This window comes from Jaculus jaculus, chromosome 4 (assembly GCF_020740685.1).
Source record: "Jaculus jaculus isolate mJacJac1 chromosome 4, mJacJac1.mat.Y.cur, whole genome shotgun sequence".
NCBI classification, from domain to species: domain Eukaryota; kingdom Metazoa; phylum Chordata; class Mammalia; order Rodentia; family Dipodidae; genus Jaculus; species Jaculus jaculus.
Genome location: NC_059105.1, coordinates 160,332,615 through 160,345,119, shown reverse-complemented (window position 1 = coordinate 160,345,119; position 12,505 = coordinate 160,332,615). Strand labels below are relative to the sequence as shown.

The window sequence follows — 12,505 nt, the reverse complement described above, 5'->3', positions numbered from 1 at the left end:
ATTGTCATGAGACTTAGGCCATCCTGGGGCTACAGAGTGAATTCCAGGGGTCAGCATGTGCTAAAGTGACACCCTGCCTCAAAAAACAAAACAAAATAAAAGAATAAGGTAAGAAGCCAAACTGGGATCAAACCCTAAAGGCACACCCACATTTAAAGGGCAAATATAAAGGAGAAGTCTCCATACAAAACTAAGAAACTTCATGCATAGTGTACCTGTGATCCTAGCCCTAAGGAGGCATCAAAGAGAGGGTCAAAGGTTAGAGGGCAGCCTAGGCCACAGAGTGAATTACAGGCTAGTGTAGGTTACATAGAGAGAACCTATCTCAGAGAGAGAAAGAAAGAAAGAAAGAAAGAAAGAAAGAAAGAAAGAGAGAGAGAGAGAGAGAGAGGAAGGAAGGAAGGAAGGAAGGAAGGAAGGAAGGAAGGAAGGAAGAAAGAAGGAAAGAAAGAGACAGAAAGGAAAGAAAAGAAGGGAGAGAGGGAGGAGGGAGGGAGGGAAGGAGGAGGGAAGGAAGAAAAGAAGGAGGGAAGGGAGAAAGAAAGAAGAAGGGAGAAAGGAAAGAAAGCTCATTGCTAATTACTTGGAAAATAAAAGGAAAAAATATGAAGTGAAGATATGGGTTATGGGAAATTAAGTAAACTTAAATTTTTTAAGGTAGGGTCTCACTGTAACCCAGGTTGACCTGGAATTCACTGTAATCTCAGGGTGGCCTCAAACTCACTGTTATCCTCCTACCTCTGCTTCCTGAGTGCAGGGATTAAAGGCATGCGCCAACACTCCTGGCTTAAAATTTTTTAAAAAATATTTTGATTTTTATTTATGAGGAAGAGAGAGAGGGAGAGAGAGACAGAATGGGCCGTGCAGTGAAGAACAAGGGAGGAGCTGAGGTGATGTAATAGGAGGAGGAGATGGGTAGTGCAGTGAAGAACAAGGGAGTAGCTGAGGTGATGTAATAGGAGGATGAGATGGGCAGTGCAGTGAAGAACAAGGGAGCAGCTGAGGTGATGTAATAGGAGGAGGAGATGCGCAGTGCAGTGAAGAACAAGGGAGTAGCTGAGGTGATATAATAGGAGGAGGAGATAGGCAGTGCAGTGAAGAACAAGGGAGGAGCTGAGGTGATGTAATAGGAGGAGGAGATGGGCCGTGCAGTGAAGAACAAGGGAGGAGCTGAGGTGATGTAATAGGAGGATGAGATGGGCAGTGCAGTGAAGAACAAGGGAGGAGCTGAGGTGATGTAATAGGAGGAGGAGATGCGCAGTGCAGTGAAGAACAAGGGAGGAGCTGAGGTGATGTAATAGGAGGAGGAGATGGGCCATGCAGTGAAGAACAAGGGAGGATCTGAGGTGATGTAATAGGAGGAGGAGTTGGGCAGTGCAGTGAAGAACATTGGAGCAGCTGAGGTGATGTAATAGGAGTAGGAGATGCGCAGTGCAGTGAAGAACAAGGGAGCAGCTGAGGTGATGTAATAGGAGGAGGAGATGGGCAGTGCAGTGAAGAACAAGGGAGGAGCTGAGGTGATGTAATAGGAAGAGGAGATGGGCCGTTCAGTGAAGAACAAGGGAGCAGCTGAGGTGATGTAATAGGAGGAGGAGATGCGCAGTGCAGTGAAGAACAAGGGAGCAGCTGAGGTGATGTAATAGGAGGAGGAGATGGGCCGTGTAGTGAAGAACAAGGGAGCAGCAGAGGTGATGTAATAGGAGGAGGAGATGTGCAGTGCAGTGGAGAACAAGGGAGCAGCTGAGGTGATGTAATAGGAAGAGAAGATGGGCAGTGCCGTGAAGAACAAGGGAGGAGCTGAGGTGATGTAATAGGAGGAGGAGATGGGCCATGCAGTGAAGAACAAGGGAGCAGCTGAGGTGATGTAACAGGAGGAGGAGATGCGCAGTGCAGTGAAGAACAAGGGAGCAGCTGAGGTGATGTAATAGGAAGAGAAGATGGGCAGTGCCGTGAAGAACAAGGGAGGAGCTGAGGTGATGTAATAGGAGGATGAGATGGGCAGTGCAGTGAAGAACAAGGGAGCAGCTGAGGTGATTTAATAGGAGGAGGAGATGCGCAGTGCAGTGAAGAACAAGGGAGCAGCTGAGGTGATTTAATAGGAGGAGGAGATGCGCAGTGCAGTGAAGAACAAGGGAGCAGCTGAGGTGATGTAATAGGAGGAGGAGATGGGCAGTGCAGTGAAGAACAAGGGAGCAGCTGAGGTGATGTAATAGGAGGAGGAGATGGGCAGTGCAGTGAAGAACAAGGGAGCAGCTGAGGTGATGTAATAGGAGGAGGAGATGGGCAGTGCAGTGAAGAACAAGGGAGCAGCTGAGGTGATTTAATAGGAGGAGGAGATGCGCAGTGCAGTGAAGAACAAGGGAGGAGCTGAGGTGATGTAATAGGAGGAGGAGATGGGCCGTGCAGTGAAGAACAAGGAGCAGCTGAGGTGATGTAATAGGAGTGTGAAAGAGAATCACAGTTGGCAACATAAGAATGTGGAGATGGATAATGGCTTTGAATCAAAATATGACTTGCATCTCAGATGCCTAGAATATGTGAGGAGATGTCTATCAATCGACTATTTATCCTCTGGCTCTTCTGCAATGAGATAGTATTTGTCAGCTTCCTTGCATAGTTCCGCCACCTGTTCTCAGCCCTGAAATACTAAATCTTGTAAATGCGAATCTAAGAGCCCTGCCTGTGTGCCCCCTCAGTTGTGTTTGCAATGGGAAGCAAGATGTACAAAAAACCACCTCCTGAAGGAAACATAGTGGCCCAAGTTCTCAAATGCATCTGGGTAAGTTTGGGCATTGCTTGCCTGTCCTTTTCAATTCAGAGGGAAAGAGGTGCTATGCTGAACACATTGTTCTGCACACACGGGCATACGTTTTCCCAATGACCTATTGCATGTGCATGCCTTTAAGTAAAAAGATAGTCACTTTATTTTAAATTGGAAAGAATGCCTCTCTATCATTATAGATGGTTCTATCGGGAAATAAGAAAAGGTAAAATGAACCGGGCATGGTGGCGCACGCCTTTAATCCCAGCACTCGGGAGGCAGAGGTAGAAGGATCACCATGAGTTCGAGGCCACCCTGAGACTACCTAGTGAATTCCAGGTCAGCCTGAGTTAGAGTGAGACCCTACCTCAAAAACCAAAAAAAAAAAAAAAAAAAAAAAAGTAAAATGATATTTTGAATACTCTAAAGTTCAATGTCTGTTGAGATCATTGAGATTCAATGTCTGAGTGGAGTAAGTCACTAAAAGCGTGTGTGTTTAAGGGAAAGGAGAATGGATTGGGAAACAAGGGGAAGCGTTTTCTCTGTCTTTCCCTGATACTTGTGCTCTGCCCTAGTTTGCTGTTTCCAACCGCTTCAAGAACCGTTCTAGGGACATTTCAAAGCGACATCACTGGCTAGATTGGGCAGTCGAGAAATACCCAGTAAGTTGAAATTGCAAAACCTTTCAGACTCTTGGCTCATTAGAACCTCTTATCTTACTGATTCTGATCATTTTTATTCGAAACCCAAAGACTGCATTTGGAACTTCTCGCAACCCTGCCTGCTCTGTCTTCCCCTGCAGAAGCAGCTCATTCTAGATGTGAAGGCACTGACCAGAATCCTTTTCCTCTACATCCCACTGCCCATGTTCTGGGCTCTTTTGGACCAGCAGGTAATTGTTCATTTGAAAGACACCCTTTCCTTCTTCAGTCACTTACCTCTCGAAGGAATGGAATTGCTCCTAATAGTAATTGTCTACCCCTAGGGCTCACGATGGACACTGCAAGCCACCAAAATGAACGGGGATCTGGTGAGTAAAAGAGATTCCAGAAAAGTCTATTGCATCCCTCATCATCCATATTGAAGAAAAATTAACTCATTCATGATCTCACCTGAAAACTCAAGATCCCAGGCCTGTTCGTTCAGCCTAAAGGACCAAGTAGAAAACAAAGCGAAACACAAAGTTAGGCTAGAAATGAGAACCAGAATCTTGCCTTCTGAAATCAAGAACATAAAGGATGGGAAGTGTTGAGGTTCTGTCAAGGATGTCTTGAGAGAAGGGAAGATGAAGTAACATGGACTGTGATGGTAATTTCTCCTGTCTAAGCCCATCTAGGTCATGACGAGAATAGGTCTAATTGGTGTTACCACACAGCTCAACCCATCTCTCAGGCAGTATCAAGTAGGGACCCAAGGGACCTTTGGGAAATGGAGTATTTTTTATATGGATATGGGAAGAATTGGTAGGTTGCGAATATTCTCTTCTCTTGTTTCCAGCGTTCATTCTTTGATCCACTCTGTTCTTAATTGTTTCACTTCCTAATTGTTCTATTATATTCTGAAGAATACAGGGCAGAGTGAAATAAGATGCCTACCAAATAGTTTTACCTCTCCCTTCCTCCAGTTGTTCAGAATTTATCACGATGTTGACCCTCTGGAGAGCATCTTTGGAAGTACTATGTCAATGGGAGTCTTTTCCCTAACCATAACAGAGTATCCTTCCATTATTACCAAACATAACTGAAGAGATTAATAACCATACACGAACTCCATTTGCTCTCTAGTCAAGGAGCATACTACAGACTGAGCAGTCATGACCCAAAAATCTGTAATCCTGATTGCTCCAAAATCCAAACCTCTTGAACACTAACGTGATGCCACCTGTAGAAAATTCCACACCAGGAAACTTTGCTTCATGTATAAAATTATTGCCAATTACTAGATAAATGACTTTCAGGCTATGTAAAACAGAAAATAATTTCAGGTTTAAACATCAGTCTCATCACCCCAAATTCTCTTTATGCACATAATGCACATTAAGCATTACACAAATGATCCTAATTTCTAGCATTTTAGATCAGGCATACTTAACCTGTACCCAGAAAAGAATATTTTTTCTCAGACCAATCTGTCCTCAGAAAATATATCCAGAAGCCATTTCAAGTCTATTCTTAGCTCCAAATACCCTTTCCAGCAAAACAGGGGCCCTGACCTAAAGACCTGATGAGTTGCCTTTTATATACTTCTTACTTGATCATTGTCCATTCTTTTTTTATCTTCTGCTGGCATCTAACTATAACCTATATAATGTTTCAGGGTTTTTTTGTGCTCCAGCCAGACCAGATGCAGGTAGGAGGAGACTTCTCTGTGGGTGTGGGCATGAATTTCTTACATCATCTATGGCTTGTTTGGGTCAACCGTCATGTCATCCTCTGAATAACTTCTCATTGTGTGATGAAGAGAGCCAAGCAGAGATGAAAACATTTTCTTTAAACCTTACATGTCATATATGTGTGTATGTATGTATGTGTGTGTGGATAGATAGATATAGATATAGATATAGATATAGATATAGATATAGATATAGATATAGATATAGATATAGATATAGTCTCCCTTGCTAAGGATGTCACTCCTGCCCATCTCCAAGGAGAGTGTGTTCAAGTCCATGGGTGTTGAATCATCTTTTTATGGCAAAATAGTCTAATTGGGAATATTGTCAAAGAAAGAGTAAACTTTTGTTTTGTGAGCAACAAAACAGTCATAATCTCTGCTAACTGGTGACTGTCAGGTCTTCTTTTTTTTTTAGCCCCTTGTTTAATTCTCAATTCCCCCCCCCTTTCCTGGCCATGGGCTGTAAAACTGGAGAATATAAGGAAAATAGGAATGAAGAATTCCTAACGACTGAGAAAAACAAGCTCAGAAGAAAAAACAAACAAACAAAAAAACCCAAAAAAACCCAAACTAGTCCTTTGAGATATGTGGAAGCCAAAGTGCTATGCAAGTGGAATAAAGAGTTGGGTGTGAGTTGGGCATGGTGGCGCATGTCTTTAATCCCAGCACTCGGGAGGCAGAGGTAGGAGGATTGCTGTAAGTTCGAGGCCACCCTGCAACTACAGAGTGAATTCCAGGTCAGCCTGGGCTAGAGTGAAACCCTACCTTGAAAAACCAAGAAGAAAAAAAAAAAGAGTTGGGTGTGAAGGACTGAGAAAAGTGGACTGACTCATTCTGTGTGCATGGATGTGAGGGAATGCAAGCAGAGGAGAGAATGAGCTCACATTCATCAGAGAGCGCTTGGACTGATCCTTTTTACCATGGTATTCCAGGTACTAAATCCCTTTTTGGTTCTTATCTTCATCCCACTGTTTGATCTTGTCATTTATCGTCTGATCGCCAAGTGTGGAATTAACTTCTCGTAAGTGCTCGTTATTCAAAATTTATTATATTTATACTTAAATTATGACATATTTTGATTTTTCACTTTTCTATTTCTTTTATTTTGGGGGGGGGGGTTCAAGGTAGGGTCTCACTCTGGTCTGGGCTGACCTGGAACTCACTACGTAGTCTCAGGGTGGCCTCGAACTCACGGCGATCTTCCTACCTATGCCTCCCGAGTGCTGGGATCAAAGGTGTGCGCCACCACGCCCGGCTCACTTTTCTATTTCTATATCGAATGTTGGGCTAAGTGCCCATTAATGTGGGCAAGTGGAGAGGCTAGCTAATTAATGAGTATCGATGGCAAGGCTGTGTATTTAACTCAGTGTGCCTTGTTTGAAGGGGTAGCTTTGGGCTTCATGTCAGGGTTGCCCCTAAACTAATGTGCTGCATTTCTCCTTGCTGTCTCTTCAAAGAAGTCCAAGGCTTTGGATGAAAACCAATTGCTTTATGTCTCCCGCTGTCCCGTGGCAATAAAGGGGAGCCATGTAAAGTTGTTTTCAGTTACTACTCACCACTCCCATCCTAAGTGGAAACTATCATTTGTAACATTTGGCAGGGCGGGGGGGGGGGGCGTGTTTCAAGACTCCTTCCATCTCTAATTCAATAGAAATTTAGTCGTGACAGTGGATTGATGACTCCTTTAAGCACATTCATATTACTCAGTAAGCAGATATTAGGGATGAAGTACCATGAAAAAGTTCCTGAAGGAGCTCACTGGTTATCGAGGGAGGTAGACCACAGGGAACATGTTAAGTAACCGGGGAGGGGAAGATCGAAATGCCAGGGAAGTACAGAGAGGGAAAGAGTCTTCCTTACAAAGAGGGCCAACAAAGGCTTCTGAAGAGAAAATCGAATTTAAGAATACGTAGCATTCAATCTGTACTAACTATTCAACAGATATGATCATATTGCCATTATTTTTGCTGCTAATACATCATGGCTCAAAATCATCATCATCACAAGTACAAGCGAGAAAAGTGATATATTACAAAGAAGAGTAGTTTAACGTGAAGGGTAAGAGGAGGAAAAGGGACGTATGAAAGGGAATTTTAGAAAAATAAAAGAAACAGAAGGAATTAGAAGAGGACATTCAAGTAGGTTAAGTAGTCTGGGGTTTGTACATTCAACTAAGGGATAGACATAACGGCCTCTCTTTTTTTATTTTCCCTGCAGATCACTTAGGAAAATGGCTGTTGGTATGATTCTAGCATGCCTGGCATTCGCTGTTGCAGCCGTTGTAGAGATAAAAATAGATGTGAGTTCAAGAAAGTCCTAAGCTCCAGGAGTGCAGGACCCTATCTGCCTAATTACTCTTCTGATTTGTTACATCTTGAATCCCTGGGACTTAACATTAGTACCTGTTGTAGTTACCTTCTCACTGCTGGGACCAAGCACCCAACCAAATGCAGCTGAAAGGAGGAGCGGATTTGTTTTGGCTTATGGCCTCAAGGGGAAACTGCACTGTGGCAGGGAAAAACGTGGCATAAGCAGAGGCTGGACATTACCTCTTTATGGGTTTTTTTTGGGGGGGGGGGTGGTAGGGTTTCACTCTAGCCCAGGCTGACCTGGAATTCACTATGTAGTCTCAGGGTGGCCTCGAACTCACGGCGATCCTCCTACCTCTGCCTCCTGAGTGCTGGGATTAAAGGCGTGCGCCACCACGCCTGGCTTGGACATCCCTTCTGCCATAGTAGGTAGAAAACAGCAGCAAGAGAGTGAACCAAAGTTACGCTGTAAGCTAGGGACTAATAAGCATCAAGGTCCACCCCTAGTGGCACACCTCCTCCTGCCGGGGCTCCAGCTCTCCAGTTGACGGCAACTGGGGAGTAAGCATTCAGAGCACATGAGCCGAGGGGGGACATCTGATTCAGACCAAAGCAGTATCTGCTCTGCATAGGTGCATTGTAAATATCTGTGATGAGTAAAGCAGCAATGTGCGGCAGGGCCCACCGTCCCCTGAGCTATTCGGCTCATTTTCATAGAATTCCAAAACACTCATATCCAAGATACCTGGCCATATGTTTGGAGAACATGCGTAGGCTCATATGATGCCTCGGCAAACAAATACTCAGGTAAATTCCTTTCTGTCAATCAAAAAGCCACTATTAGGGAATGAAGCATAAGGCTTCCAACAGAACTATAAAGGATGGGGTTTGTTTGCTGGAGTTTCTCCCTCCAAACTGCTTTTATAGCTTTCTAACCCAAGTGCTCTTCAGAGGGAGAAAATTATGTCCCCTTGGCTAGAAGGGTTGGTTATAAAAGACGGGACTGGGATATTTGTTCTTATATCTGAAGGGGGATTTATCTGTCATTCAGGGGATGACCCCAACCCAGCCAGGCTCTCAGGAAATTTTCCTACAAGTCTTGAACCTGGCAGATAATGAAGTGCAAGTGATGGTGACGGGAAATGGCAACAGTTCTCTGCTGGTGGAGCCCGTCAAAGCCTTTCAGGTGAGGTATGGGCCTGAGTGAATCAGAGATGTTATTTGCCGTGGTGGCCTTGACTGTTTTCTTCACCCTCTGTCAGGTCCTCCTACTCCTTAGATGATCTCTGATAACATGGTTTTAACAGGTACCCAATAGTCCACCCTAGAAATACCATTTACTCAAGCATTTTCATATCGGTATTCACCATTTTTGTTGTCATACATAATCCTGTAATGAATATCTTACATACCCATAAATATGGATGCATGTCTCTATTTCCTACTGTAAGGTACTAGCCATGAAACAGCTCGTTTACAGAAAGAAACTGCTAGTATCTGATGAAGGTCACTTGCCCTGAAATGCCTGGAGATTACGATGTCAAGCTGGGATAAGGAAGTGAGCGTAATGGGTAATTTCGTTCTACAGAAACCAACGCACTATTCTAAACTACACCTGAAAACGAAGTTCCAGGGCTTCCACGTCTACCTGAAATACCACAATTTGTCTGTCCACAACGAGCATCCTGTGGAGGAGAAGCACTGGTACAGTTTGATCATTCATGAGGATGGGAAAAGTATTTACAGCATGATGGTAAGTTGAGGAATTACTTGCGTTCTAAATTTTTTTTTAAGAAAAAAGTATTTTTAAACTTTTATTTACTTACTTGAGAAAGAGAGACAGAGCAAATGGGCATGTCAGGGGCTCTAGCCACTGCAAACAAACTCCAGATGCATGTGCTACCTGCGCAGCTGGCTAATGTGGGTCCTGGGGGAATCAAACCTGGGTCTTTTGGCTTTGCATGCAAGCATCTTAACCACTAAGCCATCCCTTTAGCCCCTAAGTTGTCATTTTGAGGATGACTGGCTCATTGATGTCTTATCAAGGATCCATGTGAAGATTAAGTGTTCTGGTTATAGGTTTCTTGTCAGCTTTTTTTTTTTCCTTTTTACTGATTTTTACTTTCTGTATTGTAGGTAAAGGATGCGGGAAGCAAAACCACCAATGGGATGACAGCTGTCAGGTTTGATGCCAAGGAGGGCCCCTCGGGACTCCTTTCTCTTGAATCTTGGTTCTCTATTGATCTTTGGGACTTTAGATGAAGAGAGTTCACATTCTACTTTTTCTGAATAGGAATTTATCTTGCTGGCCATGTCAGGGGCAGTGGTATCGGGGGGCATGGTCCAGGATAGTGAGGAGCTGAATGGCTTGCTTTCTCTTACAGGACTCAGAGGTGACCCTGTATCTGTGGATGCCTTCTGTGCTCTGCTGCCCTAATCTTATCCACTTATCTTGCTCTCAGGAAAATCACTGAGCACAGTTTTGTGCTCAGCAGACAGAAATTTAGAAGTGAGCGAATATACCTCCATGTATTATTCATAGTTTGATATCTATCTGTTTTTTTTCTTCTTCTTCTTCTTTTGAGGTAGGGTCCTAAGCTGACCTAGAACTCACTCTGTAGTGTAGTCTCAGGCTGGCCTTGAAGTCACAGTGATCCTTCTGCTTCTGCCTGCTGAGAGTTGGGATTAAAGGTGTGTGCCGCTATGCCCATGCAATATCTTTCTTTTAAAGCACAGTTTGTATTAGAAATAAATAGAGGTATCATGCTGTAGTTGACATTGGGCATCCAAAGACTGAAGGTCAGGCTGGAGAGATAGCTTAGCGGTGAAAGTGCTTGCCTGCAAAGTCTAAGGACTCATATTTGACTCCTCAGGTCCCATGTAAGCCAGACACACAGTGACACAATACACAAGGTTGCACATATGCACAAGGGGGTGTACACATCTGGAGTTCAATTGCAGTGGCTGGAGGCTCTGGCACACTAATTCTCTTTCTCTCTCTCATTAAAAAAGAAAGACTGGGGCTGGAGAGATGGCTTAGCGGTTAAGTGCTTGCCTGTGAAGCCTAAGGACCCTGGTTTGAGGCTCGGTTCTCCAGGTCCCACATTAGCCAGATGCACAAGGGGGCGCACGCGTCTGGAGTTCGTTTGCAGAGGCTGGAAGCCCTGGCGCGCCCATTCTCTCTCTCTCCCTCTATCTGTCTTTCTCTGTCTGTCACTCTCAAATAAATAAATAAATAAATTTTTAAAAAAAGTTATAAAAAAAAAGAAAGACTGAAGGTCTTATTAGATGGTACAGGATCGATTCAGAGATGAGGTACCATAAAGGTCACTTCTTCAGTGGCATTAGACATGTCTATTTCATTTGACGTGAAGTAGACAAATACACACACCCATGGCTACTAAAATCAAATAGTTATTATTGAGAATAGCATATTAGCAAACTTTTAAAGGTAATTTGGAATTTACTGGAGAGTAGAGTAGTCACAATAAGAACCTGCCTTGGAATACTTTGGAAAATATTAACTGCTCAAAACAAGTAAGACAAGAAGGAAGATAGCAGGTCATAGGTCTTGGGAAGAGGTGCTTTCTACACCAGTGTGACATAAATCCTGGGAATCAACATTTGGGTTGCTAGAGGGAATTTCCCTCCTTATCTCCAAAACTTAGAGACCTAAACTAAACCTATCAAAATATAAATGTGAGGCAAATGTGATAACCACTACAGTATGGAAACTCACCCACCTACCATAAGATGTGCCATCTCTATCACCTATGCTGGCATCCATGAGAAATTGCAGAGGAAGTGGCAAGACAGGTACAGCTCCCAGTACTAGCCTGACAACCAGCTCCAGGGGAAAGACGACAGACACTGTGGTCAATGAAAACACATCAAACCAGAAACTTTGAGGCTATGCAGAAATCATCAAGAAACCAGACTGCTAATGGACTAAGGCTCAGGGACCACTGTGGAAGAGGAGGTGGGAAGATTGTAAGAGCCACAGAGTGGGTAGAAATATCCTGAGGTACAGCACCCCCCCCCCCAAGACTGACTGAGGCCTCAATGATCCAACAGTAAACTCCAACAAAACTACAAATGGGGAGAGGGGATATAAAACTATATAAGGTTATTCCTTTGTAAAATAATAATAATAATGTTTTTTTCAAGGCAGGGTCTCACACTCTAGCTCAGGATGTCCTAGAATTCACTCTGTAGTCTCAGGGTGGCCTCAAACTCACGGTGATTCTCCTACTTCTGCCTCCCAAGTGCTGGGATTAAAGGCATGCGCCACCATGCCCAACTAATAATAATAATTTTTAAAGGCAGAAAACAAAAATATTACTACTCGGACAGCAAAATGTATAACAAAAACCCACCTTTAGGTGGTAACTTAAGGATTTATGTTTAGAAAACTAGTTCTGGAAGAGTCCAAGATTTCTGAAAACTGAGATGCAATGATAACCACCTATTATGGGTGACTTTAACTTTTTGAATGAGTTTAATTGAATTTCATTTATAAGAAGATAAGGGCTTTATGTATATAATGTATATAATGTTATACCTTTATATATACATAATTATATTGTTTTTCTGAGTAAAACCTTCTATGTTGGTGAATTCTACTATTTGAAGTTAAAGAAAGTGGATGTTCCCCAGCTGGATTAGAAAGGAAAGTCAGGTTGCCATAGTGATCATGGCAGTGTCTATCCAGCTGAGGATGAGACAGGCAGCAGCTTAATACTCCAGCAAAATAAAAGGCATTTGGAGAAAGTTACAGCTACATGTGACTTTATTTGTCCAGTTAATAATATGTATCATGGTTTGGATATGTCATTAAGTTGGCAGAGTGCTTGCCTTGTATGCATGAAACCTTGGATTCTATCCCCAGCACAACATAAAACTGGACATGGTGGCATATGACTGTCATTTCAGTATTTGGGAGGTAGATACAGGAGGATCAGAAGTTCAAGGTCATCCTTGGCTACACAGTAAATTCAAAGCCATCCTGGGATACGTGGCACCCTGTCTCTAAAATGATCCA

General features: G+C 43.3%; 1 protein-coding gene across 1 annotated transcript in view; it reads left to right on the top strand.

Annotated features, from left to right (window-relative positions):
- Slc15a2 (solute carrier family 15 member 2) overlaps window positions 1–12,505 on the top strand; it is a 44,298-nt gene that overhangs the window by 20,487 nt on the left and 11,306 nt on the right. Inside the window, exons 8-17 of the mRNA XM_045148304.1 lie at window positions 2,697–2,779; window positions 3,337–3,423; window positions 3,564–3,653; window positions 3,747–3,791; window positions 5,078–5,110; window positions 6,088–6,176; window positions 7,373–7,454; window positions 8,516–8,650; window positions 9,053–9,217; window positions 9,601–9,647. Coding sequence (XP_045004239.1) covers window positions 2,697–2,779; window positions 3,337–3,423; window positions 3,564–3,653; window positions 3,747–3,791; window positions 5,078–5,110; window positions 6,088–6,176; window positions 7,373–7,454; window positions 8,516–8,650; window positions 9,053–9,217; window positions 9,601–9,647 — 856 coding nt within the window. The remainder of the gene's footprint in view (window positions 1–2,696; window positions 2,780–3,336; window positions 3,424–3,563; window positions 3,654–3,746; window positions 3,792–5,077; window positions 5,111–6,087; window positions 6,177–7,372; window positions 7,455–8,515; window positions 8,651–9,052; window positions 9,218–9,600; window positions 9,648–12,505) is intronic.